This window comes from Protopterus annectens, chromosome 6.part0 (genome assembly GCF_019279795.1).
Source record: "Protopterus annectens isolate FY-2018-M chromosome 6.part0, PAN1.0, whole genome shotgun sequence".
Classification (NCBI taxonomy): domain Eukaryota; kingdom Metazoa; phylum Chordata; order Ceratodontiformes; family Protopteridae; genus Protopterus; species Protopterus annectens.
The window spans coordinates 877,155,450-877,181,619 of record NC_056737.1 but is presented as its reverse complement, the minus strand read 5'-3'; the positions used below and the strand labels follow the sequence as shown (position 1 = coordinate 877,181,619).

Below are 26,170 nucleotides of genomic sequence, written 5' to 3'. Positions count from 1 at the left end.
CTTTTCAAAGAAAATTGGGATTTAATCACTCAAGACAGATGGGTGTTGGATATCATTCACCACGGTTACAGGTTTTATTTCCATACATTGCCCCTTTCAAAGGCATGCCAGCCCTCCACAAAGGAAAGAGGCTCACAAGCAAATTTCTTTGTTACTCCAAATAGGGGCCATTCAGCCAGTCCCTGTACCAGAAAGGGGCCTAGGATTTTATTCTTGCCTGTTCCTAGTACCAAAGAAGGGGAACACGTGGAGACCAATTTTGGATTTATCTATCCTCAACACTTATCTGGACATTCCCAAGTTCAAGATGTTGACGTTACAACAGCTTTTACCTCTGCTGGGCAAAGATCATTGGATGGTAACTTTAGATCTCAAGGAAGCTTACCTTCATGTGCCTATAAGACTAAGTTGCAGGACGTATCTGCTGAGCTGGAAATTCTCATTATCAGTTCTCTGCATTGCCCTTTGGCTTATCTACTGCCCAGAGTATTCACAAAGGTTCTGGCTCCAGTGATAGCTTACTTCAGGCTGAAAGGAATTCAAATCTATCCTTACTTGGGCGACTGCCTGATTCTGGCTCAAGAAAAGGAAGACCTTCTACAGCATCTGGAATATGTCATAGCAGTGCTAAGATGCCTAGGGTATTCTGTGAACGAAATAAAGTCCAGTCTAGTACCCTCTCAAGACATGTGCTTTCTGGGTGTGAGACTGAATACAGCAGCCCAGATGGCCTTTTTAACCCCGGACAAACAAAAGAATCTTTCCAGTTACTTCCATCAACTATCTCTTCAGTCCGGGCTGACTGCAAGGACAGTCCTTCAAGCCTTAGGGTTCATGGCATCTTGTATTCTGGTGCTTCCCAATGCCAAACTGCATATGAGGAAGCTGCAATGGTATCTCAAAATGTGTGGACACAGCACTGCCAGGATTTGGACACTGTCATTCAAATAATACCTTGCATTCAAAAAGAATTTTTGTGGTGGGCTCAGGAATGTCACCTAAACAAGGGACTCTCTGTGACCCGGCCAGAGGCGAGTCAGATTTTAACGACAGATGCCTCGGACATTGCTTGGGAGCTCATCTAAATGGAAAGTGGATACAAGACAAGTGGCCTGCCAGACTACAGCATCTACATATCAACATGAAGGAGATGTTAGCAGTCCAGTTTGCATTAATGGCTTTCAAGGAGTTACTTCTTCCTGGGCAGGTGTTGATTCTAACAGACAACACAACTGTCATGTGGTACATCAACAAACAAGGGGAACACATTCTTATCCTCTATGCAGGCAAGCAATGATTTTATGGGAGACTGCGCTCAGCTTGCAACTAACTCTTCAGGCAAGGTTTCTGCGGGAGCACAGAACTCCTTAGCAGATGTGTTAAGCAGGCAAATCATGGATCCCCACAGTGGAAACTGGATCTTCATGTATTTCAGAAATTGACAGTGTCATGGGGAACTCCAGACATAGATCTGTTCGCTTCTCCACTAAATCACCAGCTGCCAAAGTTTTGCACAAAGGGTTTCATCACACAGCTTGGAAAGTGGGCTCTTTCTTTCAGTTGGAAAAATCTTCATGTGTATGCCTTTCCACCTCTGCCTCTTCTCCCAAAGGTGCTCCTAAAGGTCAGACAAGACAAGCCAAGGATGATTTTAATAGCTCCAGATTGGCCTCGGCAACACTGGTACCCACTTCTAAGGAGTCTGGTAAGGAAGCCTCCATGGCCTTTACCTTTGATTCCACACCTGTTATCTCAGAAGGACGGTCACCTGCTCAATGTCAAGCTTCACTCTCTTCATCTAACAGCCTGGCATATTCTGTTTTGAAACACAGCAGGTCTCAACTTCCTCAACAAGTTTTAAATGTGATTATGGAAGCTAGAAGACCTAGTACAAGGAAAGTAGAAAAATGGAAGAGATTTTTATTTTGGAGTGCAGCAAAGAATTTGGAGATTTCTGAGCCTAATTTGAGTGTGGCTCTTCAATATCTTACTGAGTTATTGGACAAAGGTTTGTCCTTCTCTTCCATTAAGATTCATGCTGCAGCAATTTCAGCTCACTATGATTGTGACCCACCATTGTTTCGCATCCTTTGTTCAAGCAGTTTCTTAGAGGGCAAAGAATATAAGACCCCCGAGCTCCTACTCCTGCTTGGGATCTCAATTTTGTGTTGGAAAAACTTACTCTACAACCTTTTGAGCCTGCGGCTACTGCTGAGTTAAAATACTTGTCATGGAAGACTGCTTTTTTGTTGGCTATTACTTCTGCAAGAAGGGTTTCTGAGTTGCAGGCCCTTATGGCAGTAGAGCCCTTTTTGATTTTCCATAAGGATAGAGTATCATTACGTACTAATCCTTCCTTTATGCCTAAGGTGGTTTCTAGTGTGGCTTTAAACCAAACTATTCATTTGCCTACTTTCTATGCAGATCCCCAAAACAAGGGAGAAAAGATTTTGCACACTTTAGATGTACATAGGCAGTTACGTTATTTAAGCAGGACTAAGGATTTCAGGCAGTCTCAGCAGTTGTTTGTTTCTTTTGCTTTGACTTCTCAGGGCAAGCCTGTGTCTAAGCAAACTATTTCTAAGTGGATTGGGTTTTGCATTTCATCTTGTTATTCCCATCATGGCAAGGAGATTCCAGCTGGGATTAGGCCTCATTCCACAAGGGCTACTGCCACTTCAACAGCATTTCTAAGGGGGGTGGCAACTAAGGATATTTTGGAGGCAGCTACTTGGAGTTCAGTGCATACTTTCTCTAAGCATTACCACCTTCCTCTCTACTCTAAATCTAGGGCTGGTTTTGCCACAGCTATTTTGCAAGGCATGTTGACAGCTCCTGCTTCCTTGTGATTTGCCAGCCTCCCTTACCTCTGCTTTGGGATTCTACCCAATGGTTAGGACTGCAGCAATGTGGAATGAAGAACATAGTACAGTTTTGTACCTACCATAAATGTAGATGTTAGGATCCACATTGCTGCAGTCAATCTCCCTCCTTCCCTCTGTGTTTAGGGGTGGTGTGGGTTAGGCTATATTCTTGTACATTTGTATATATTGTATATATGTTTGGTGCAGGGTTTTGTTGGTGTTTTGGTTTGGGCCTTGTCTTTTTAGGGTCTTCTGACATCTGGGGCAAGAAAAGACTGAGGATATGACGTCGGTCATGCGCATTAGTACCCTGACGTCCTGACATCAGTCTAATGCGCCTTGACCGACGTCAGCCATATACTTTGGTATTCGGGCCGACTGGACAGCGGACTACCCCAATGGTTAGGACTGCAGCAATGTGGATCCTCGAACATCTACATTTATGGTAGGTACAAAACTGTACTTTCTTCAATATTGTCTACTCTGAATCACGTAGATAATCGGTATCACAGACCTCCCATTTTTTGTGTCATAGTCATTTTGCAAATTGCTGAAAGTAATGATGATGATGCAGGGTACATTCTTGTATTTACATAATCAAGTGCATTACAGTAGCTTATTCCACACTCTACTTTGATACCAGTATTATCTTTGCTAAGGATTGATTGGTAGTGCTACAAATTGTGACTGCAGACTTTTAAGGATAGAATAGTGGCCCATTTGTTGTCTGTGCAAATTAAGAGTAGAGTAATGGCCCATCTTTTGTCAATGCAAAAGTCTCTCATGAATGTGTACAGTTATTCAGTATTGTCACACACGACTTTTTTCTTGAGGCCAGTATATATTCTCCCAGACTTAAATAATCTGATAGAAGAATGAAATGCAGTAATTTCATCAACACTCTATGTACTAATTTTTCATGCCTTCTTTTCCAGCTTGTGTATGAATTTTTCCTAAGGTTTTTAGAATCTCCAGACTTCCAACCTAATGTAGCAAAAAAATATATCGATCAGAAATTTGTATTACAGGTAAGAGACAGTTGAGTTACATTCTGAAGTTATTCATGTACAGGATAACATTTTGGTCTTACAGATTTTTTCTATATTTTGTTTTTCAGCTTTTAGAACTTTTTGATAGTGAAGACCCTCGTGAGAGAGATTTTCTGAAAACTACATTACATAGAATATATGGAAAATTCTTGGGTTTGAGAGCATACATAAGAAAACAGATTAATAATATATTTTATAGGTATGTCTGAAGATATTACTGTTCTGTAAGAAGAGCAGTGTTATATTTACATTACCCACAATATATTGTGCAGGTGTTGAATTGTTAATGCTTGGGTTTCTTGTGCAGTTTTGTGATCCAGCCTAAATTGCATAGCATTCAGATTCCACTCTTCTCCTCTCTTGTAGCTGTATAGTCAGAGTAGTTCCGCCATTTCACAAAAATGTGTAGTCTTCAGTTCTCATCTCTTTGAAATTGTTGGTTGCTAATTTTATACTTTTTATCTGGTTTTAATCTCAGATTGCTCATCAGTGGAATTTTTACACATCATAATGAAAAGTTAAGTTTTAGTAGTTTAAAACAAAAAAATCTGGTAAACGTTTTCCATCTCTAGTGACTAGTTCTGTGCAGAGTCATGTTTTTTCTCTAGGTGTTATGGTTTCCTTCCACATTCCAAAGACAATGCAGTAGGTAGGTCAGGGACTAGATGTAAGTGCATACTTGTGTGATACAGAAGAAAGAGCTGGTAACCTACTTCCATTCCCCTCTTTGTCTTGTAATTTCTCTGAATGGTTGTGGCTGTTTGTGGGGTCATTCCAGGAGTTGGATGTGACGCGTAAGAGAGGTCTATATCTTGTAGGCATCAAGACTGCTGAGCACTTGAAAGTCTTCAGGCTATTCAGATCTTCTCCTGCCTTCCATCATTCTGCTCCGCTCCAGTCTTCTTCATTGCTTTGGCAGTTTGGTATCGAAAGAGCATCTTCAGACTGTCCATAAGTTTTGATTCTGTTATTTTTTCTGGAAAAAAAATCACCTTTTTATCAACATTGTGCTCCCAAAGAGTTGTACCTTTATCAGGAAAATCTTTTTCATTTAGATTATCTTCCTTCTTTTCGTGTATTTTTTTCCAAACCACCCCCCCACATCCATCCATACTCATACATACATACCTACATACACACCCACCAAAAGCGACTAATTAAGCTCTGCCCATGCAATAGTTATATACAGCAATTGACAGCGACTTCTGGTACTTGTTCTGCCCTGGTGAGCAGCATAACACTGCTGATTGCTAGATGTGCCAAAAATTCAACTGGACAAGAAGGAAGAGATAAAAAGACAAGCTGTTAACCTATCTTCTGCAGCAAGCTCCCTCAGCCAAGAAGGCAGTGATTCCTTACTTGGTACTGCTTCAGGCTTTCTACCAGTGTCGGCTTTCCATGCTGATTTGTTAAGTAACCCATTCATATTCCCCAGCTTCTGCTGTGACCTGTGTATTGTCTGCACCCATGCAACTGGGACCAGCAACCCAGTGTTCTGGCCAGCAGTATCAAGAGTGTATACCAGCAAGTCTGGCGTCCGTGTGTATTTTGTGCCATTGCACTCCAGGCAACCTCCGTGATGCCAGTTCTTTTAGTTTACATGCTTCACCAGTCTAAAGAACCTTTGCTCTTGCCTGTGAGACATGCAGAGGATCGGCAAGCCATACTGCAAGCATTTCCTAAAAGCCTTGTACTGCCCAAAGCAGACACAAAAAGATGCACTTTGTTCTCTGTGACCCTAGAATTCTCCCTAAATATCCCTGAAAAACATGGACTCACCAGTGATGAATTTTAGATAGTAAAAAGGACATGGCCTCACCTGGTTCCTCACTCAGTGACTGAAAGTTTGGAGAGTTTTTCTGTGTGATTCTTTTCCATTAGATGCTAGAGGAAAGGTGAGTTATTTTTATCCCATCCCTTCAAAGAAAGCTACAGCAGGTGTGTAGATTCATTCTCCAGACCTCTTAGTAGTCTCACCTTTGGTGAATATCCTAAAAGTTGCTGCCAGGGCAGCTTGAGATGGTAACCCCAGTACACAGAAAGTTGGACGGGATCTTCCACCTGCCCCAGAGATTGGTTAGTCTTACTCAAGTCCCCAAACTGGGTTGCCTTGTAGCAACCAAAGAATGCCTCCTATTTCTAATAGTCCAGCTATCCATTAACCAGGCAAGGAATTCAGATCATTTGACAGATTTAGAAAGTGCATGTAAACTTCCTCCACCCTGTTCTCAAGGTATTAAATTGTCTTACTTGTAACAGTTTATTTTCAGAATATGGTCATCAGCAAAATGCTCCATGTGATTGAGAAGCTGCTAGGAGGATAACAGAAAGGTCTCAGAGCTCAGGCTGCTGCATTCTGCAGCCTTATGAACCACTTGGTTGGTATATAAAATATGGCTTGAGTTTGATCAGGGCCATAGCTGCTAGCATCGCTGTGCACCAGCATGTGTTGCCTTGCTTAACAACTCTAGTGGATGACACACAGGCATCCTTCACTGACACTGTCTTTACAGGACTCTACCTGTTCAATGCCAAGGTAAGCAAGCACCTTAAGGGCTAAGAGGAGCAGGGCAAAACCCTGACAACTATAAGCAATGAAGTCCTAGCCTCCAAAAAGAACTTTCAGCAAGACTCAGAGGAGCCAACTAAAACAGCTGCTTGTCTATGGGCAGAAGTCCTTGTATTTCCTTAGGACAGGGGTGTCCAACCTTTTCAGTTGCAACCAACCTTTTCAGTTGCAAGGGCCGCATTGAGTCAACAGAAATGGTCTGGGGGCCACATGTAAAATATATCATTGCAAACGGCAAGTGAGGACCAAAAAAAAAAAAGAGGTCTCTCACATAAACAACTGAAGAGCAAAAAAAAAAAAAAAAAGTGGTCTCTAACGACACGTCGTAAACTGAAGAGCAAAAGACCCCAGGTATATGCGGACTAATACAAAGTCGCCCCACTGGCTGTATTGTAGGTGAATTTGAACAACGAATAAATTAATAAATGCATAATATTTGCCCTAAAATTCAATATCTCATTCTAATTATTAAAAAAAAACAGTTAAATCTAACATCTTAGTTTAACATCAAAGTTTATTTGTAAAAAAAAATTAACAGGTACGAACCTTTCAATTTGTATGAGATCACAGCCCTTAAGACTAAACAACACACCTGATACACTTGTAATAGGTGACTCTCTATGTTCAGGCACTCTGACGTCCCGCTCACCAGGCTGAACAAGGAGAGGGTCACGTTGAGCAGCCTGTCGGGCGCTAGGATCCGCCACATAACACAAGCACTCAGGTCACTGCAAGGCAAGTACAACTATGACTCAGTCATTGTCCATGCTGGTGTGAATGACCTGAGACGTACCTCCCTGGACTACATGACAAGAGACATAAAGGAGCTCTCTGAGCATGTAGACCAGGCCGGTATGACCCTGACCTTGAGTAGCATCTTACCCTCACCAGGCCCATAATTGAGTACAATGCCCCTTTTGGGATGTACCTTACCAGACACCTGCAGCAACTGGAAAGACCCCAAAAGTACCTCACCAAGAGGATCAAAGGGCTCAAACAGATGCCATATGCTGCCCGGTTAAAGAAACTTCAGCTCTACTCAGTGGCATACCGCCTGCTCAGAGGCGATCTGTGCCCGACGTATAAAGCCATGTCCAACCCGGAATTAATGGACATGCTGCACCTCAGAAAATCCAAATTCCATCGAGCTACGCGCTCGAGAGACTTGAACCTCAGCACTGAAATAAATAGGACATGCTGGAGGGACAGATTCATAACCCAGAGGCTCCCTTCACTCTGGAATAAAATCCCAGTCCAGGTTAGGCAGAGTCCCTCATTGACTCTCTTCAAGAGGAATCTTGATGAGTGGATGGGAGATCGTAGATTTACTCCAGGTATCACTTCTATGTCACTGTTAGACAGATACACAGTATACTAACCTCGAAAAAGGGCATAGCAAAATTCATTTTAAAATGGGTGGCAAAAGCCAAACACACTCTGGCTAGGCTTGTAAATGCCCTAGAGCAGATAGCCTAGTATGAACCTATAATGTTTGCTCATGTATACTACTGAATGTCTAAAAATGACGACAGTATGATTGGCGTCGCTGACTGGGCGCCAGTACCGCCAGGGTGGGCGTCAGCAGTACTAATGCAATATCCTCGGGAGTTTTGTCACAAGTCGGTTGCCCGCAGGTCTCCGTCCATAGTGCAGGTTCGCGAGTCGCGTGACAAGCCTCAGTATTTTTCTTGTTTTCAAAGTTGGTGCTTGCATTCGAATCAAAGTTGGCTAAGTGTTGAGTATGGGGTTTATTGGTTTTTGAGTGAATTCACCGTTTCAGGAAGTACCCGGCGATACGGAATTTTATTTTTTTTCTTGCCTCAGATTTTAACCCTTACCTTACTTATTAAAATAATGTGTTGTATCATTGAAACTGAGGCCTGTTGGGATTATGCTATTTGTGTGCTAGTTGTTAACCGCAGGTTAGTGAAGAGATTGTTGTTGTGTGCCAGGCAAGTGTTAGGGAAGCGCACTAAATTTAAAAATGCCCGGACGCTTGGTTCCAGCGCCGTTGCGTGGCGTTGTTGCAAACCGAAGCGTTTCTTAGGCGACGGCGGCCCGGAGCCAGAGGTTTACAAAAACGAAACTTAGGAGTGTGGGTTGATGAACCGGCGGCCAGGAGGATGTTTGCTCTCTCAGGAGGTAGTAGTGGCCAGAGGGAGGGGGGCTCAGGCAGAGGGGCTTCCAGGGGTAAACTTTCTTCTTTCTCCTTGGGTCCCTGAAACTTCCGGCAGAGGCTGGGGGCTTCTTCTTTTGAGAGTACTTCTCTTCTAAGCTTCAGTGAGGCTTCTCCCCTTCTTTAGTTCCCTTTAGCCTGAGCTTCAGGTTTTCATGGCACTTTAGGCTAGCTTTTGACCCTGATCCTTCATGGCCCCCTGTAAGAGGCCTATGGTGGAACCTGGATTGAGACCTGATTCTGATTGTGTCTTGGGTGTTGTGTCTTCTGGGTGGAAGATTTGCAGGAGTACCTTGATGTGTTTGATTCCTGAGCTCGGATCTCCTCTGATAATTTCTCATTTTCTCTCCTCCTTTCATTCTCAGAATGCTTGAGTTCTTGTTCTTTTGTCCACTTATGGGAATTCCAGGAATAGGCTTGATTCTTTCATGAGGTTGGCCAGGATTTTTAGGCCCCAGGACAAAACCTCCGAATTTGACCTTTGGAAGATGCTGGAGATGTTTTCGCCTTCCCTTCCTGAACCCTCCTTTGTTGATGTTTTTTTGCATAGAAACCATAGGGGTACTATAGGGTGCCTGAAGCTCTAGTAGTTATCTTTTTAGAGTCCTAGGGGCAGAGGGGACTGTTTCTGGGGAGCCTAAAAGGTGTTAAATCTCCAAGGAGAAAAAACCCTGTTTTCACTCTGAGGGCAAAGGGGGGGAGAATTGGATGAATAAAGTTCCAAAATACTTTTGAGCAAGAGGCAATTGGGAGTTCTAGTTTAGATGCTTGTGAAAAAAAAATTCGCAAAATTATCTCCTTTCACAGGTGAGAAATTTAATGGAAAAAAGGGTATGAGTGTAAAGAGTGTTTGAAATAGTTTTTGTGTCTGTTCATGTGAAGGTATTGAGTGTAAGAGTTGCTGGATTTAGTTTTGATGCTGTAACAAGTGGGTAAAAATTCTCTGCACTAGCAGTGATTCTGTTTTGGGCATGCCTAGTTGGGCTGAGTAAATTGGTTTGAGGATGTAGACATGGGGATTTTGGAAAAGATTTTAGCTGAGCATGTTAAGACAAGGATTTTGGGAAAGGATTTTTTATGCTTTTACTTGCACTATGATGTGTGGAAGCAGTTTTTTTGCAGAAGGGGTTTACTAAGAAGTTGCAATAGAAGCAAAGCCTACTAAAGGTGTAGGCACTATATCTAGAACATTCTCAGTCTTAGGGTAGGTCCAGGAGCAGGCAGACCAGAGCTCAAGGTTCTTTAGGAAGGGGGGGTCTAGGCGTGGAGCTCCAGACTTTCAAGGTTCTTTAAAGCTCTCAGAAAGCAGTTCACCAGAGCTCCTTTAAGCCTTTCAGTCCTCCAGTAGATAAAGAAACCCCCTGGCAGACCCTCCTTTCTGCAGCTCTTTTTCTTTGAAATAACAAATTGTTACAGGATTTATTTTTGTTGGAAGGTATTGATTATTTGTCTTACAGTTATTAGGTTCATCATGCCCCATTCAAGGCATACATGCCTTTTTTCCATTGCTTGCCCAAAGGAGCTCACCAGCCATTTCAGTTACCCACCAAAGGCAAATAGGACCAGTCAGTCTGTACCTCAAACCCATAGGAGCTTATCAGTTTCGTTTCCTAAAAGGATTTATCTATTTTATTCTGGAGAACTTCCTTTAGTACCAAGAAAGGGACTTACGTTAGAACAATTTTGTTCATATCTGTGTTGACTCTATATATGCTTTCTTACCTGTGCTGGGGTTACTTTTTACCTCTGCCTCAAAAAGGATCCTGGGATTCCCTACCTCAAGCGCCTATAAGACTCAGTTGCAGGGATCAGTTTGTCTGCAAATTGGCTGTATCTGTTCTATCTCCTCTTGCATTGATTGTGGCTTACTATGCATTCAGTTCTCATAAGTGCTTAATTAAGCTCCAGGCTTGTACCCATTCTCTTCTGGAATTCTAGCAAATCCTTAGCTTTACGAATGGCTAAGGAATTTTCAAACTCAAGAAGAAAGACCTTCTACAGCATCTGGAAAGAGTCCTACAGCAGTGCAGCGATGTAAGTTGCCTCTGTCGAAGAATAAAGTCCAGTCTAGTACCCTCTCCAAGAAACAAGTCTTCTGGGTGTGAGACTGAATACAGGGCCCAGATGGCCTTTTGAACCCAGCAAACAACATGGCCTTTTCACTTTTCTTTACACCAGATCCCCAAATAAAACTTGAAAAGATTTTGCACCAAAATAATGCACAATTATTTTCACTATTATTATTGCGTTAGGCAGGAGGAGGACTAGGCATTTGCAGCAGTCTTTTGCAGTTTTCAGCAGTTTTGCTTTTGAGTTTCTCCGTGAGTTCAGCAAACTATCTCTGTGTGGATGTTTTTTTTTTTTGCATGGTTTTTGTTATTCATTGCATTGAGTATTTCCATCAAGGATTAGGCCTCATTCCATAGGGCTGCTCCCACAACTAGATTTACTGCCTAAGGGCAACTACATAAAGGGGTACTTGGAAGCTTTCAGCATTACTTTTCTCTCTCTAAGCATTATCACCTTCCTCTTCTCTACTCTAAGTCCTCTTCCTTTCTCTTATTTTTTTTGCTGGTTTGCTGGGCTCAGCCTCTGCTTCTTTTGCCAGCTCCAGCCTCTTAATTTACCTCTGCTCTGAATTTCTACCCAATAGGACTGCAGCAGCAATGTGGAGCGAAGTACAGACAAGAGTTTTGTACCTACCATATATATGTATGTTATATTGAGGCTTCAGCATTGCTGCAGTCCACCCTACCCTCTCCTCCTTCCCTCTGTGTTTAGGGGTGGGTGTTATTATATGCTGATATGCTGATGATTTTGTATATATTGTACATGTTTTGTATGTAGTATGTTAGGCCTTGTCTTTTTAGGGGTCTCTGACATCTGGGGCAGAAAGCAAGAGGAGATGGATATGGCGTCGGTCATGTAGTACCTGGCTGACTGAGTAGCGTGTCCTGTCTAATGCGCGACCGGCGCCAGCTACTACAGTACCGGGGCCCTGGACAGCCGGCGGACATAGTTAGGAGGACTGCAATGTGGATCCTCGAACATCTACATTTATGGTAGGTACAAAACTGTACTTTTTCCTAGGGCCTCCTTAGAAAAGGGTTTTTTGACTAAAGTTAAACCCAGTCTGACAAACCCAGTAAAAAAGTAATATGAGTAAAATATTTTTTAAAAAAACAGATAAAGTGAGAAGAGTAAGACTGAAGCCCTCATGGCATCCAATAAGTGAAAAAAACAAAGTTAATGGTAACAAGTGACATATACTAACTTGGAAATGTTGCATTTAAGACATCTGCAACAGTAAAACACTGTCTGCAAGCACTACTCAATTTATGTTTATCAGCCTGAAGACGTGTGCCATGCTGTATTTTGCATAAAGACTTGGATTTGTGATGCAGATGTGTGTTTACATCCCTCATTCATACAGGTATATTTTTACCAACAAAATATTCCGTGCTGATAGGAGTTGATAATTAATGGCATTAATACACAAAAGTAAAAACAGCAGTCTGAGAAGAATAATCATCGAAAGTAACTAAACATATCTATCAGATCCCACCATTAAAAAATAGCAAGATGCACTTTAAGTTGTACAACAAATGTAGAAGTCAGCAGCATTAGAACTTTAATATGTACAGCTCAATTTTACAGTTTTGCACACCACTGCTCTTTTGTTACTAAATCAAATGTTCATCAGATAACCGTATGGATGACATTTAACAGTACAGGACTTCAATGCTGAAGAACACAGACCTCCATATACTTTGTTTAGTAGCTCTTTCATTTGCCTCACTTAAGTATCTTAATCCTCCAATATTTTTTATGCTCTGTCTTTTTTTCTGAATAATTACATTCAATTTATTCTGTGAAGCTCTACACTACAGTACAGTTTACAAAAGGGGGGCCCAACAAACTTTTTGCGTTAAGTCATCATTCTTATCAATCTTTGCAAGAATTCTTAGATTCCATATCCTACATCAAATGCAGTCTGACAATACCACAAATGCAATGCCAGTTTGCTATCCAGATTTGACATTATACAATCTTTTCCTTGAGGATCTTGTATGTAACCAAAGTTAGCTTATTTGCATATTGTCCCGCTTGATTAATGACTCAAATACCATTCCTCTTCCAAATATATTAATCTTGCCAATGTACAGAAAACTTTCACAACCAGCTCTAGTTCTATCAATTATGCCGAGAAACCATTCCAAACCAAAAAACACACAACACTTGCAGGAAATGACAAAACAAGAAGAAAATTATTTAGCTTACCTTTTACTGATGGAAATGTAGTCACTGTGACTGTAATGTAAAATAAAATAAATCCTCCTTCGTCGCCGCGATCTCACTCCTTAACTAACGCAAATGTAAAAAACGACCGAACGGTGTTTTGGCGCATGTGCATACCAGCGGAAAGACGCTGGCATAAAAAAATGTGAAAAAAGTGAGTTGGCGCATGCGCAGAACAGCTGAAGTACGCGGACGTGTAAAACATACGAAAAAAAGTTAAATTTCAATTAAATTTCAATTTAAGGGTCGCGGGCCACATGGAAGAGCTCTGAGGGCCGCATGCGGCCCGCGGGCCATGGGTTGGACACTCCTGCCTTAGGAGAACATAGCCAGCCTGTGACCCTGCAGCAGTGGCTTCTGAATTGTTCCCTGTTGCTGCCTTATGGAGGCATTCGGGGGATGGTTGTCCCTTTTCTTCCACAGGTAATTCAAAATCACTTATGGCAAGCAGGTCAGGGGCATAATATCTAGAACTTAAAAAAATGCTATTTCTGACCAACCCTCATCCAACCAAGTCCCTGCTAAACACTCCCTCCAGCAGAGAAAAAGGGCAAGGCAGTATGCGATCTGTCTTCCAGTGAAGAGTTATCCAAGAGGTCAGTGTTTATACTCAAGATTCTCTGGGGTTCCAGAAAAGGCAAAGGGACCTCAGGCTCATCCTGGATCCAAGTGGCTTAAACTAAGTAATAGTCTCAATGCAAACATTTATTCCCTTCTTTATCATATAAAGACTGTGGTGCTGTTCATACCTTCGGACTGCTTATCTGTGCATAAAAATCAATACTCCAAGTATAGATGAATATTATCAAAAAGGCTGGATGGACTTATTCTACTAATAATAGGATGCAAAGGAAAAAATATGATTCTCATCTTTTGATATCAGTATAACGGAGGGATGCTTTGAAAAGCAACATGGGTGAGATTAAATTAGCAAGTTGGAAAGTAAATGGGTTAACAAACCCTATTAAACAAGATAGAATATTAGGAGCTTTGAAAAGGAACGGAGCTGATATGTAACCTTCTCAGAAATGCACTTGGTCCCTGATGAGCATATTACATTAGACAGAAAGAGGTTTTATAACCAGGCAGATTAAATTTTTATGGGGCAAGAAAAAGAGATATTGTTATATTAGCAATGAGTGGATTACCATATGACATAACAGGCAAGATAGAGCATGCTAAGAGTGGATATGTAGGAATAAAAGGGCGGCGCATGTTTGGCCAAACCATCAGAATAATAGCAGTATATGTAACACCTTGAGCAGCAGATATAGAAGTTTGCAGCGTGATTGTGGATTTGGGATTTTCAGAGGGATTTTTTTAATTATAGGAGATTGGTAATAAATACCTTCTGCTAACAACATGAAAATACAGAGCAATATAGGTCGTAAAATATTGTCAAATCTGCAGAAGAATTACTAAAGCAGTTAAAATGAGTACATATAGGGACAGTGGAAGGTAGAACAAGGGAAACACGAGGGTTTACATATTCAGAGAAGCACATCTCCTGGTCCCTGATAGCTAAGTGGATACATATTAAATGATTATTTTAATTGGGGCCTGAGGTAGAAGTGGGACCCTGGATATTTTCAGATTCTGTACCTGAAGGCGGGGCTTCAGTTCTTTAGGGAGCCTTAGATGCTGAGGCATTGGAGATTCCCTTCTTTTAAGCTAGAGGGAGAAACCTGTAAGGCAAGGATATATATAGAAGGTAATATGACACAAGCTTATGAGGTTGACCTTCATAACCGCAGCTGTCTCACTTTTGCAGTAATACCTCAGTGGGATTTCCTGCAGTGGAAGCCTTTGGCCTGCCTGAAAACCAGAGATTTTATCTTCTCTTCCAGGCCTAGCAAATGCCCTGTCCTCTGATGTTAGGGTAGAACTCTAGTCAGCTAGTGCCCTTTTTCTCAGATGTTCTTCGTGTTTCACTGTTGCAGTCATTACATTTGGGTAATCTGCTGTCAGGTTGCCCTCAGTCAGCCTGAATAACAAAGTCTTGGATCCTGCGTCGGTTGCTGTCTCCTCTACCATGACGTCAGGCCGTCAGGGTATAAAACATGCAGCCGATGCCATTTTATTCAGTCTTTCTTGCCGCGTGGTGCCCGAAGCAGTTCGCAAGTGCTGGTCAGCCGACTCCTGAAATTTTCGTTTTCGTGTTTCAGAACCGAAGTCTTCAAACTAAAGCTAAGTACCCCATTGGGGAAACTTTTTCTTGCTCCTTACCGATGTCAGTGAAAGTTAATAATTGCATTACTTGTGGGAAGCAAATACCTCATAAGGATTTTCATTTATACTGTATTCCTTGCCTAGGCCCAGATCATAACGTGCCTTGCTGTCAGTTTTGTGCTATATTTAACCAATGCACTATTAAGCATCGGTATAGTTTTGCTTCTAAATATTTTGGATCAAGATTTAATTATCCTGAAATGTCGTCGGTTAGCAGTCCGACTACCAGAGTTCACAAAAAACGCAAAGAAAAAGAGACAGATCGTTGAGGTCCAAAACCGACGAAGCTTCTCCTAAGCCAGTCGCCAGTTCGCTAGTACTCAGTGAGGCGCTTTCGCAGCCTCTGATACCTGCTACTTTTGAGTCGCAGGTCTCTACCGAGACCCATTCGGAGTCCGGTATGCCAGGAGATTCTCAGAGTATTGAACCCGCGGATGTCTCTCCCTTGGATGGGTCCAGAGCCGCTGAGCAGGCACCAGCTTCTGAGGGTGTTTTCAGGCCTCAACATTTTTATATAAAACCGACGCCAGCCTCAAATCAAGGTCAAAAGCATCTTCTATGTCTAAAAAACTGACGCATGAGCCACGTGCTCAGGCCCCTATGCCTAAAAAACAGATGATCAAAATGGCTGAGGACTTAATTACCTTGATCAGGTGATGCATTCAGGGCAAATAGAGCCCAAACCAAATGCATCTGCATATCAACCAGAAAGAGATGCTAGCTGTTCATAATGCTCTGACAGCCTTCAAGGACTTACTTTATCCAGGACAACTGCTGGTAAAGACGGACAACACCATGGTTATGTGGTACATAAACAAGCAGTTGGGTACACATTCCTACCCCCTTTGCAGACTAGCCACGGCATTGGGCAACACAGCTTTGACTTATCAAATACATCTTCAAGCTCAATCCACGCCAGGAAAACAAAATACTCTGACAGACGACCTAAGCAGAAATGTTAAGGACCCACACGAATGGAAACTGGATCCACAAATCTTCAGCATGTTAACACGGAAATGGGGGAGCCCAGACATAGATCTATTTGCCTCTCCCCAAAATTATCAGCTGTACAAATTCTGCACAAGAATTTATCACAAAGAAGCATGGAAAGTGGATGCCCTATCCTTCAGCTGGAAAAAACTATCAGTCTATGCCTTTCCCCCTCTGCCTCTTCCCCCCAAGGTCTTACTAAAAGTCAGACAGGAAAAACCAAAAATGTTCCTAGTTGCTCCGGACTGGCCTTGACAACACTGGTACGCACTTCTAAGGAATATGTCTCAACTTCCCCCTTGGTGTTTGCCTCAAGTATCTCATCTACTGTCTCAGCAGAACAATCAAATTCTTCACACTCAGCTCCAAACTCTGAACGTGGCTGCATGGCTGATCATTTAATTATTCAAACAACACCTCTCAGTAAGTCTGTGATGGATGTCATTTTTGAAGCCAGAAGGCCTAGTACTAGAAAATCTTATGCTGATAAATGGAAGAGAGTCTGTACTTGGAACCAAGCACAAGGAACAGACACAGCAAAGCCCAATATTCCTCAGATTTTTCAATATTTGACTGAGATGCTTGACAAGGACCTATCTTTTTCTTCAATTAAAATCCATGCCTCTGCCATCTTGGCTCATTACAACACAGAGCCTCCCCTCTTTTCTCATCCTCTGCTTAAACAGTATCTTAGAGGGGCAAAAAATTTAAGGCCTCCCAGAAGATCACCAACTCCTGCATGGGACCTCAATTTTGTGCTGGAAAAACTCACCCTGCCTCCTTTTGAACCAGCAGCTACTGCGGATATAAAAGTTCTGTCTTGGAAAACATCTTTTCTCTTGGCAGTAGCTTCAGCAAGAAGGGTTTCAGAACTACAGGCTCTCATGGCTGTGGAGCCTTTTATTACATTTTACTCGGACAGGGTGTCCCTCAGGACCAATCCTTCTTTAATGCCTAAGGTGGTATCCAGTGTGGCTCTTAACCAGACAATTCACCTGCCAACTTTTTACCCAAATCCGCAGAACAAGGGGGAGCGGATTCTGCATTTATTGGACATACACAGACAACTAAGATTCTACTTGAACAGGACCAAATCTCTAAGAAAGTCTGACCCACTACTGGTAGCATTTGCTGCAGGGTCAGAGGGGAAGGCAATGACAAAGCAGACTATTTCTAAGTGGATAAGCCACTGTATTCGTTTCTGCTACATGCACCATGGTAAACCTGTGCCCAAGGGGATCAGATCTCATTCCACCAGGACTGCCTCTATCTCAGCAGCTTTTCTCAGAGGGGTTCCAACCAAAGACATTCTAGAGGCTGCTACTTGGAGCTCTGTTCATACTTTCACAAAGCATTTTCATTTGCCTCTCTTCTCCAAATCCAGGGCAGGCTTTGCCACTGCAGTTCTGCAGGGCCTTATAGCCGCTCCTAATGCTGTTTAGCTCCATCCTCCCATCCATAGCTTTGGGATTCTACCCAGATGTAATGACTGCAACAGTGAAACACGAAGAACATAGTACAGTTGTGTACACTTACTATAAATGTAGATGTTCGAGTGTATTCACTGTTACAGTCTAGGTTACCCACCTGCCATCCCCCTTTCTATACCTTTTCTTTCCTTCACTATGCACAAAAGCCTTCGGGGTGTATTCGCTTTTATATGAAGGTAAAGTTCATGTTTCTAGAGGTGCATATATATATATATATTTGTGTGTGTGTGTGTGTATAGATATATATATATATATATATATATATATATTTACTGTTTATGTTTTTGTGTGTGTGTGTGTGTGTGTGTGTATATATATATATATATATATATATATATATATATATATATATATATATATATATATATATATTTAATTTTGCTCCCCATTTGGGTGGCACCTGACGTCTGGGGCAAGAAAAACTGAATAAAATGGCATTGGCTGCATGTTTTTATACCCCTGACAGCCTGACGTCATGGAAGAGGAGGACCCAAGACTTTGTTATTCAGCCTGACTGAGGGCAACCTGCCAGCAGATTACCCAAATGTAATGACTGCAACAGTGAATACACTTGAACATCTACATTTATGGCAAGTGTACACAACTGTACTATCATTTTTGCCATTGGAGCCTAATACAGCCTTCGTAGTGTACATATTTCCATCCAAAGCCAGAGACTAAATGCCTAAAGCTACATATCCTTTTGGAAAACGTGTTTTTTCTGTACTATTGCTGTTATTAGTGTTCAATGTCATTGTCCAAAACTAATGTTTACTTAGAGCATAAGAAACAAGTCCCTCGTTAGGACTTTTACACAGTTTGTTTTGGCTTGACACTGAGCACAATGTGCCCTTCCGTCCCCAGTGTACTTATTTCAATTCCTGGACCATTATGTGTAAGGAAGGATCACTTTAAGTTCTTGGAGAAAGAAAGTGTATGGACCTGTGCATGCTATGGCATTCACCACAAATACTGAGTCAGTGTTTACTCAGAAAAAGAATTGTCTGAAGGTGTTCAAGGTACAGGATGTCAGCCTGTAAATAAGAAATACACTCAGGAGGGAGTCACTGAAAACAAACTCCAACTTTTAATGGTGCTTCTGGTTCCTCGGCAAACAGCCTTCAAGGTTTGCCAAGGTACCAGAAGCACTATTAAAAATTAGAGTTTGTTTCCAGGGACTGCGTCCTGAGAGTATTTCTTTGGATACTTTGTGCTGTTGTATGTTTGGATTGTGGCAGGTAGTCCGTACAGGCTTGTGATTGTTAAAGGGGGAGAGAGGCATTTAAAGTCCTGTGCAACAGCAGTATGGATGTAAAAGACCTCTGGCTGTTGGTCCCCTCAATGTTTGCATAAGCTGAAGGACTTAGCATGGTAGATATGGCTGGAATTCCTCTGTAGATTTTGGTTTCTTACCCACTGTTTCATGCCTATAAATTGGGAGTGTGAAATGCTCCTTATCAGAGAAGAATCCACAGTTGACTGGACATAGGCTGTGGTGTGGCCAGGCTAAAAACAACCACCTCACCCAAGACCAGACCCAACGCCCCACAGAAAAGGCCTATTTCCAGCTTACCTCAACCTATTCTATTCATTCTCTTGTCACTTTAAGCCTACCAGCAAGGCCAGATTTTGTTAGCTGAGAATCTCATGGATTTTGAGACTCGGACAGCTGAGCCCTAGTAGGACCCCTGCTCCTGAAAAAAACTTCTGTCAAGAGAAGAGAAGGTATAACCCCCCCCCCCCCCCCGGAGTCTACATATTCCCTGTAACTCTACTCTGAATTAGATGAAAACCTGGCATCATCACCACCTCCTGAGGACTTTTCTTTTGGAGGGACCCTCCACAACATGAGAGAGTTTCTCAGTTGGGAGGCTCAGGATTACCATCAATCTAAGAAAAGAGTGAAATGATTTATTAGGAGTCCTAAGCACAAACCTCTGGTTATTCCCCATTCCTAGAGTTTGTGGCCAGTGTCATCCAACCCACTTCCCTGCAGCCAGACTCCTAACCCGTTGCCTCGAGGAAAACTCGTTGTCAGGTGACATGGTTGATTAAGGGAGCAGTTCCTTTTTGATCTTAAGTCAGAAATCCTAGATGTAACACACGACAAGGACTTTGTTTGGACCCAATGCCCAAGCAATGTTTAAAAAACAGGAGGACAATGCAAAATCACTTAAGACCTTTAAGGTCTTTCTGTAGGTACAGCCTCTTAGGTTGAGTAGAAATTACCATACTAAGCCCTGGTCCTTTCTGCTTCAGATTCTAAACATAGAGGGAGGAGAACCAGTGTGGTGGTTATGGGGGAGCACCATCCGTAAACAAGTCAAGCTGACCATGGATCTAACCAAGCAGACCCCCATCTCCATGGGTCCTGCAGGGAGCAGTCATGTCTCAGCTGAGCTCTTTCTTGCTCCCCTTCCTTTAATTAGGATGCAGACTTTCTCTTTTTCTAAACAGGTGATGACATAACCTAGTAGAAATGGATGCTCTAAATCATAAGGACAGGACACATATTGCAGTTGTCTTCACTCCCAAGACATGTAAGCATACCTTCTGTCTCCAAAGGCACTCTGGTCTAAGTCAGCTTACTTGAACAGAGCTCCATAGAACCAGTTCCCAGAAGATAAATAGGGACAGGGTACTAAAAAATTTTCTAGATCCAAGAAAAATAAAAGGTTCCAGGGCACCAGTCCTGGATTAAATGCTAAACCAGTTCCTGGTAATCCTCAAATTCAAAATGCTGACTCTTCAGAAGCTTCTGCCCATACCCACAAGCTTACATGGGCACCCTAGATCTCAAGAATACTTACCTTTGTATTTTATAGCAAAGGAGCACAGGAGAGTTTGCCATTTCAGGGCAGATGAGAACCATTTTCAATTTTATGCATTGCAGTTTGACTTGACTTCTTGTTCCCAGAGTGTTCACAAAATGCCTGGCTCTAGTTGATTTTTGCGGCACAATGGATGTGCAGATCTAACCTTGCCTAGACAATTGCCTAATCCAAATAGTCTGTGAAGGAGCTGGAAGACTCTCTGCTCTTGACCATGGCCTACCTGTCAAACTTGGGATTCTCTGTGTACATAAAGAAGTACAGTGTTAGTCAAACAAACTGGTGTTTTTAGAAGCTCTGGCAAACATGGGGAAAAAAGTGACCTTTCTCCCCTGGGGAAAGGTAATTTTACTGACCCAATAAGATCACTAGCCCAGCAGGATACACTGTCAGCCAGAGTGATCCTCAGAACTGTGGGGTACATGGCCCCTTGCATTCTAATGATTCTCTTGGTAAAACTGCACGTGAGGGAATAGTACAACTGTTCCTCAGAGATGTGTGATGCCAGCATAAACACCCTTTGGGCTTCAAGTTAAAACTTCTCCCGTGCTTGAAAGAAGAGAGAAGTATGGTGGATAGAAGCATTCCTTCAGAATGGGGGGGGGGGGTTATCCCTTCGGTGTCCCTTAGAGAACTGTATTATGACATCTGATGCTTCAGACGTAGCCTGGGGTGCATATTCAGGCAGTCCCTTAGAGAACCGTATTATGACATCTGATGCTTCAGAAGTAGCTTGGGGTGCATATTCAGGCAGTCTTCAGGTACAAGACAAGTGGAAGACAGCTTATGATGGCAGTGTACAGAGGCATGACTTTTCAAATGGCTGTGAAAACCAGACACCCTTTTGATAAAAACAGACACCACCACAGTGATGTGGTGCATAGACTGGGAGTTACTCACTCTTGTCCACTCTGCTGCATAATTATGCAGCTCTGAGAAGGCAGTACAAGAGATGGGGTTACACCTGCTAGCTCGGTACCTTCCAGAAGAGAAAAACAATTTGGCAGACCATCTGAGCAGGTCTATTACAGAACCCCAAGATTGAATCCTAAAAAAAAAAAGCACATCTTTTTAAAATCACAGAAAAAAGGGGTGTGCCAGAAGTAGACTTGTAACCTCCAAAGAAAACCGGTAGTTAAATTATTCTTCATTGTCCACAGACAACGGGGCCTTAGAGGGGTGGATGCCTTCTTCCCATGGACAGGTCTATTTCTGTACGTCTTCCCTCCTATACTTGTCATCCCCATCTTAGTATTATTAGACCAAGGTGGAATGGCTGATTGTGATCTTTAGTGCACCTTTCTGTCCAAGGCAGCAGTAGTCCTCTTTGTTACACAACATAAACAGACAAGAACCTTAGTTGCTCCACAGAAGGTGGATCTCTTGTCATTGTACATCCCAGCTTATGGACCCTGAAGCTGGCAGCCTAGAGGATATAGGGCCAGCTGTTAGGCAGGGTCATCTTAGTTATTCTAAAAGTTATTCAGTGGTGCTGTTAATCCTCAGTGCCAAGAAGGCATTTGACTGCCTTGACTGACAAAGTCTGTTCAACTTTCTAGGCTATGTGGGATTTTCAACGGGCTGCATTAGGTTACTGCCCATTGTGCAGAATATATCCGCAGGCACAAGTGCCCCTGCTAAATTTAGAACCAGTATTTCAGAAGGTATCCCTATTTCAGGGGGTACCAGGAAGGGCCGCCAGTTATTCTCATTACTATTTGCAATCTATTTAGATGCTTTAGCTGAGAAAAATAAGACATTACTGTGTCCAATAATGCAGTTAAGGAAACTTAGATCTTAAAATTATTTTTTATTTGTTGATATTATTCTAACATTGTCAAATGCTGTAGAAGATCTACCAAAAGTTTGACAAATACTAGATCAGTATGGCAGACAGCAGGATATAAAATTATCATTGAGACTTTTGCCATAGACGCATTAGGCAGATAAGCACCCTAAGTCAGCAGTGCTCAGACCTGGGGGGATTTAAAGAAATAAAATACATAGGAATTTTATTAGCAAGGAGCAATGAGGAATCATGGAAGAGAAGTTGTACAAAAGCAGTGTTAACCCACAATAACATTCAGAAATTGAAAATGTTAAACCTGGATATTGATCATTGCAGTTAAGTTTTACTTTGGCATGTCTTGGCCAGGCTATTGGGCAGCAGATGATGTCAGAGAGAGACATGAAAAAAATGATTGGAGTTGATATACAGTTTTATCCGGACTGATAAAGCCCCTAAGACTTTATAAGTTGCCAGGATATGTCATACCAAACTAGATGGAAGGATAAAATATTTGGCAGAGGGATGCACCGACATCCTGGAAAAAAAAAGCTGTGGTTGCTATAATACCTAAAGACTTGAGACCCATCTGTTCTAGTTTCATATGGGCCCATTTCATTTTTAAACCATGATTTTGAAGTGTTTGTCTGTAATGGCTAAAAGAATGGCAGAGGTGATGCCATGATGGATAGATACAGAACAGTGTGGTTTTCTGGAGGGGAGGCAAACATTTGATCGCATTATTAGAACAATTGGTGGGTCTTGATGCAGATAGAGCATTTGACAGAGTAAGCTGAGATTCTGTAAATAAGGTAGTGGGAAATATTTGCATTTCCTGGTAATAGCAGCAATACTAAGGTTAATTAGAAGGATATATGAGAGATCTGAGGCAAAAGTCAAAGTGGGTCGGCTCCTCTCTGATAAGTTGTCTGAACAGAGGAACCAGGCAGGGGTGTCCTCTTTCTCTCTTGTTTGTGTTGTATGTAGAATCATCAGCAAAGAAAATAAGGGATTCATAAAGTCAAGGATGTAATTTGTATGGTGTTCAAGAAATGTTAGTTTTATTTGTAGATATTATTTTGCACCTGATGGAACCAGAAAATGACATCTCAGTGTCATGGAATATTCTGAGACAGTTTCAGTTTTTTTCAGAATGTAAATTTAATGAATGTACAACAGACTATACCTTTATACTGTGTACCCGCACGTGAATTGGTTCCGCAGTACCCATATTTATGATTCATAGGAAATTATGAAGCGAACAGCTTAAGAGCCCTTGCAAGCCCAACTATTGTAAATCGATTTAAACAAATATATGGCCCTGGGGACAAGAGGATGGCAGTGATTTGTGCTTATGACTGTAGTGTCTTACAGACTGCCCCTGTCCATAATGGATATAAGCACTACTCCAGGTGTACATTTGCAATTCCCTATCCATTGATCAAAACTGCCTTTGAAGAGGGCCAGGGAAAGGCTCTGCTTAACATGAATAGGAAGCCTTTTCCAAAAAAGAGACAAACTATGAGACGCATACCTGTCTGTCCAACATGTTTTGTTTGAGTTGCTATGTTTAGATCCCTCGATCAGGTGACTGTCATGCTCTTGGACTTGCAGATGTGTGTAGCAGCTCCATCAGGGCGGGATTTGTGAGTGCCTTGTAGGTCAGGCATAGGTTACCACTTAATAGTCGGTAGAAGACAGAATAAAGGGATAGGGCTTTTAGTCTGTCCACATAGGACATGTTGTTTACACCCTGTGTTTTCTTTGTGAGGAACCTCTGAGGTTGCTCCAGCTACTGCAAGAGCCTAATCAGGTGCATGCCAAATGGCTCATTGTACTCTGTTATTGGTCTAATGAGGACGGAGTACAGCGAGACTATTATTTCCTTGGATCTGGATGCCATACATTAACTTATAACTTATGCCACATAGAAGGACCTCCTTGCCACTGTGGACACATGGCAGTTAAATTTCATTTTACTATCTATTTTGGGGCTATATATATTGGCTCTATATTGGAGCTTTTCTCCCCGGGCTTCCGCTGAAAATGGACCTGCGAACAGTCGGACACTCCCGGTCAACAAATTTAAATAAATAATCTACCTATGTGTCTAGATCTCTCACCTCTGAGTCTGCTCTTAGGGGTGTGCTGTTGAGGTCTTAATTTACAGGGGTATTTGACTTCCCAAATGGTATGATGATGTACATTTTTGCATTTAGTTTTAGGCCATGATTCTGGCACCTGTCATTTGTCTGATCTATACCTTTCTGAAGGATCTCTACATCACTGGGGATTCAGTAATTGCCCCCAACCTGCGGTCATCTGCAGACTTTGTCATCCAGAGGCCTTCCACATATGTCTTGACTTCAAAGAAATGTGTTCTGAACAGGAGTGGTTTTGGCATGCCACTAGTGACTGGCCTCTTGCTGGATTTGACATTGCCCACTTTAACCACGTGTCCTGTCCATGTGCCAGTTGGCTAGTCATGTAGTGATGTAGGAATTTATGTCCAGTTTTGAGGTTTTTTTTATAGGTTCATAGGTTGGTACTGAGCTATCTGCCCGAAGGCATACATTAGCCCAGCCACGTTGTGCGGTATTCACCACCCCTTTAATACTTCCCTAGACCCTTGTACTAGCAGCTAGTACCCTTGGCCCCTATCTAGTAGTGCTGTTGGTGTGATCCCCGGTGTGAACTTTGTTACCCATCCACTCATCAAGGTTCCTCTTGAAGAGTGATAGTGAGGGGCTCTGTCTTATGTAGATCGGGACCCTGTTCCATAGTAAGGGAAGTCTCTGCAAAGGGAATCTATCCCTCCAGCATGTTCTATTCATTGTTGTGTTGAGGTTTTTATCCCTAGAGCGTGTAGCTCGAGTAGATTTTGTTTTGCTATGATGGAGCATGTTCAACAATTCTGGGTTGGACATGGCTCTGTACGTTAGACAGAGATCGCCTCTGAGAAAGCGGCATGCAACAGAGAACAGTCTTAGCTTTTTCAATCGTGCTGCATAGGGCAACTGTTTGAGTTCAGTAATTCTCTTGGTTAGGTACCTCTGTGGTCTCTCCAGCTGCTGGAGATGTCTAGCCAGGTACATTCCAATTGGTGCATTGTACTCAATAATGGGTCTGATGAGGGAAGAGTAGAGGGGGGCACCATTACATCCTTAGATCTTGATGTGAACCCTTTCATGATCAGATGGGTCACAGAAGGATTTTCTAACCACTTTGGCAACATGGTTATCAAAGGAAAGCTGGCTATCTACTTGGGTCACTAGATCCCTTATTTCGTCTTCAGATTTCAGGGGATTACCCTCCTATGTTGTAGTTTGCGGGTACTCTGTTTTTTCCAAAGGGGATTACTACGCATTTTTTTGCATTTAGCTTGAGACCATGGCTTTGACACCATGCATCAGTCTCATTTAGACCCTTCTGGAGGATCTCCATGTTGGCCGGAGACTCTATTATAGCACCCAGTTTGCAGTCGTCCGCAAACTTAGTCAGCCACAGCCCTTCCGTGCTTGCCTGTACTTCTGAGAAGTATATGCCAAACAGGAGGGGCCCCAGGACAGAGCCCTGAGGCACACCACTCGTTACTGGTCAGGATTCAGACATAGATCCCGCTACTCTTACTTTATGGGATCTGTCTGAGAGCCAGTTTGCGATCCATCTTGTGACGTAAGGGTTTATGCCCAGGCTGGTGAGCTTATCAATAATACCTGAATGGGGAATGGTGTCAAATGCTTTAGCAAGGTCAAGGTAAGCCGTGTGTACCTCCTTTCCCTTATCTATAGCCTGAGTAACTGTCTCAAAGAAATCCACCAGGTTCAGGAGGCATGATCTGCCCTTGACGAAGCCAAACTGTGTGGGGTCCAGCGACTGGAGGTTCC

At 42.4% G+C, this 26,170-nt stretch overlaps 1 protein-coding gene across 5 annotated transcripts in view; it reads left to right on the top strand.

The window, feature by feature from the left end:
* PPP2R5C (protein phosphatase 2 regulatory subunit B'gamma) overlaps positions 1–26,170 on the top strand; it is a 2,766,797-nt gene that overhangs the window by 1,081,472 nt on the left and 1,659,155 nt on the right. For all 5 annotated transcript variants that reach the window (XM_044074548.1, XM_044074546.1, XM_044074547.1 and 2 more), the window contains 2 exons: positions 3,800–3,892; positions 3,982–4,112. In XM_044074548.1, the coding sequence (XP_043930483.1) occupies positions 3,800–3,892; positions 3,982–4,112 (224 nt within the window). The remainder of the gene's footprint in view (positions 1–3,799; positions 3,893–3,981; positions 4,113–26,170) is intronic.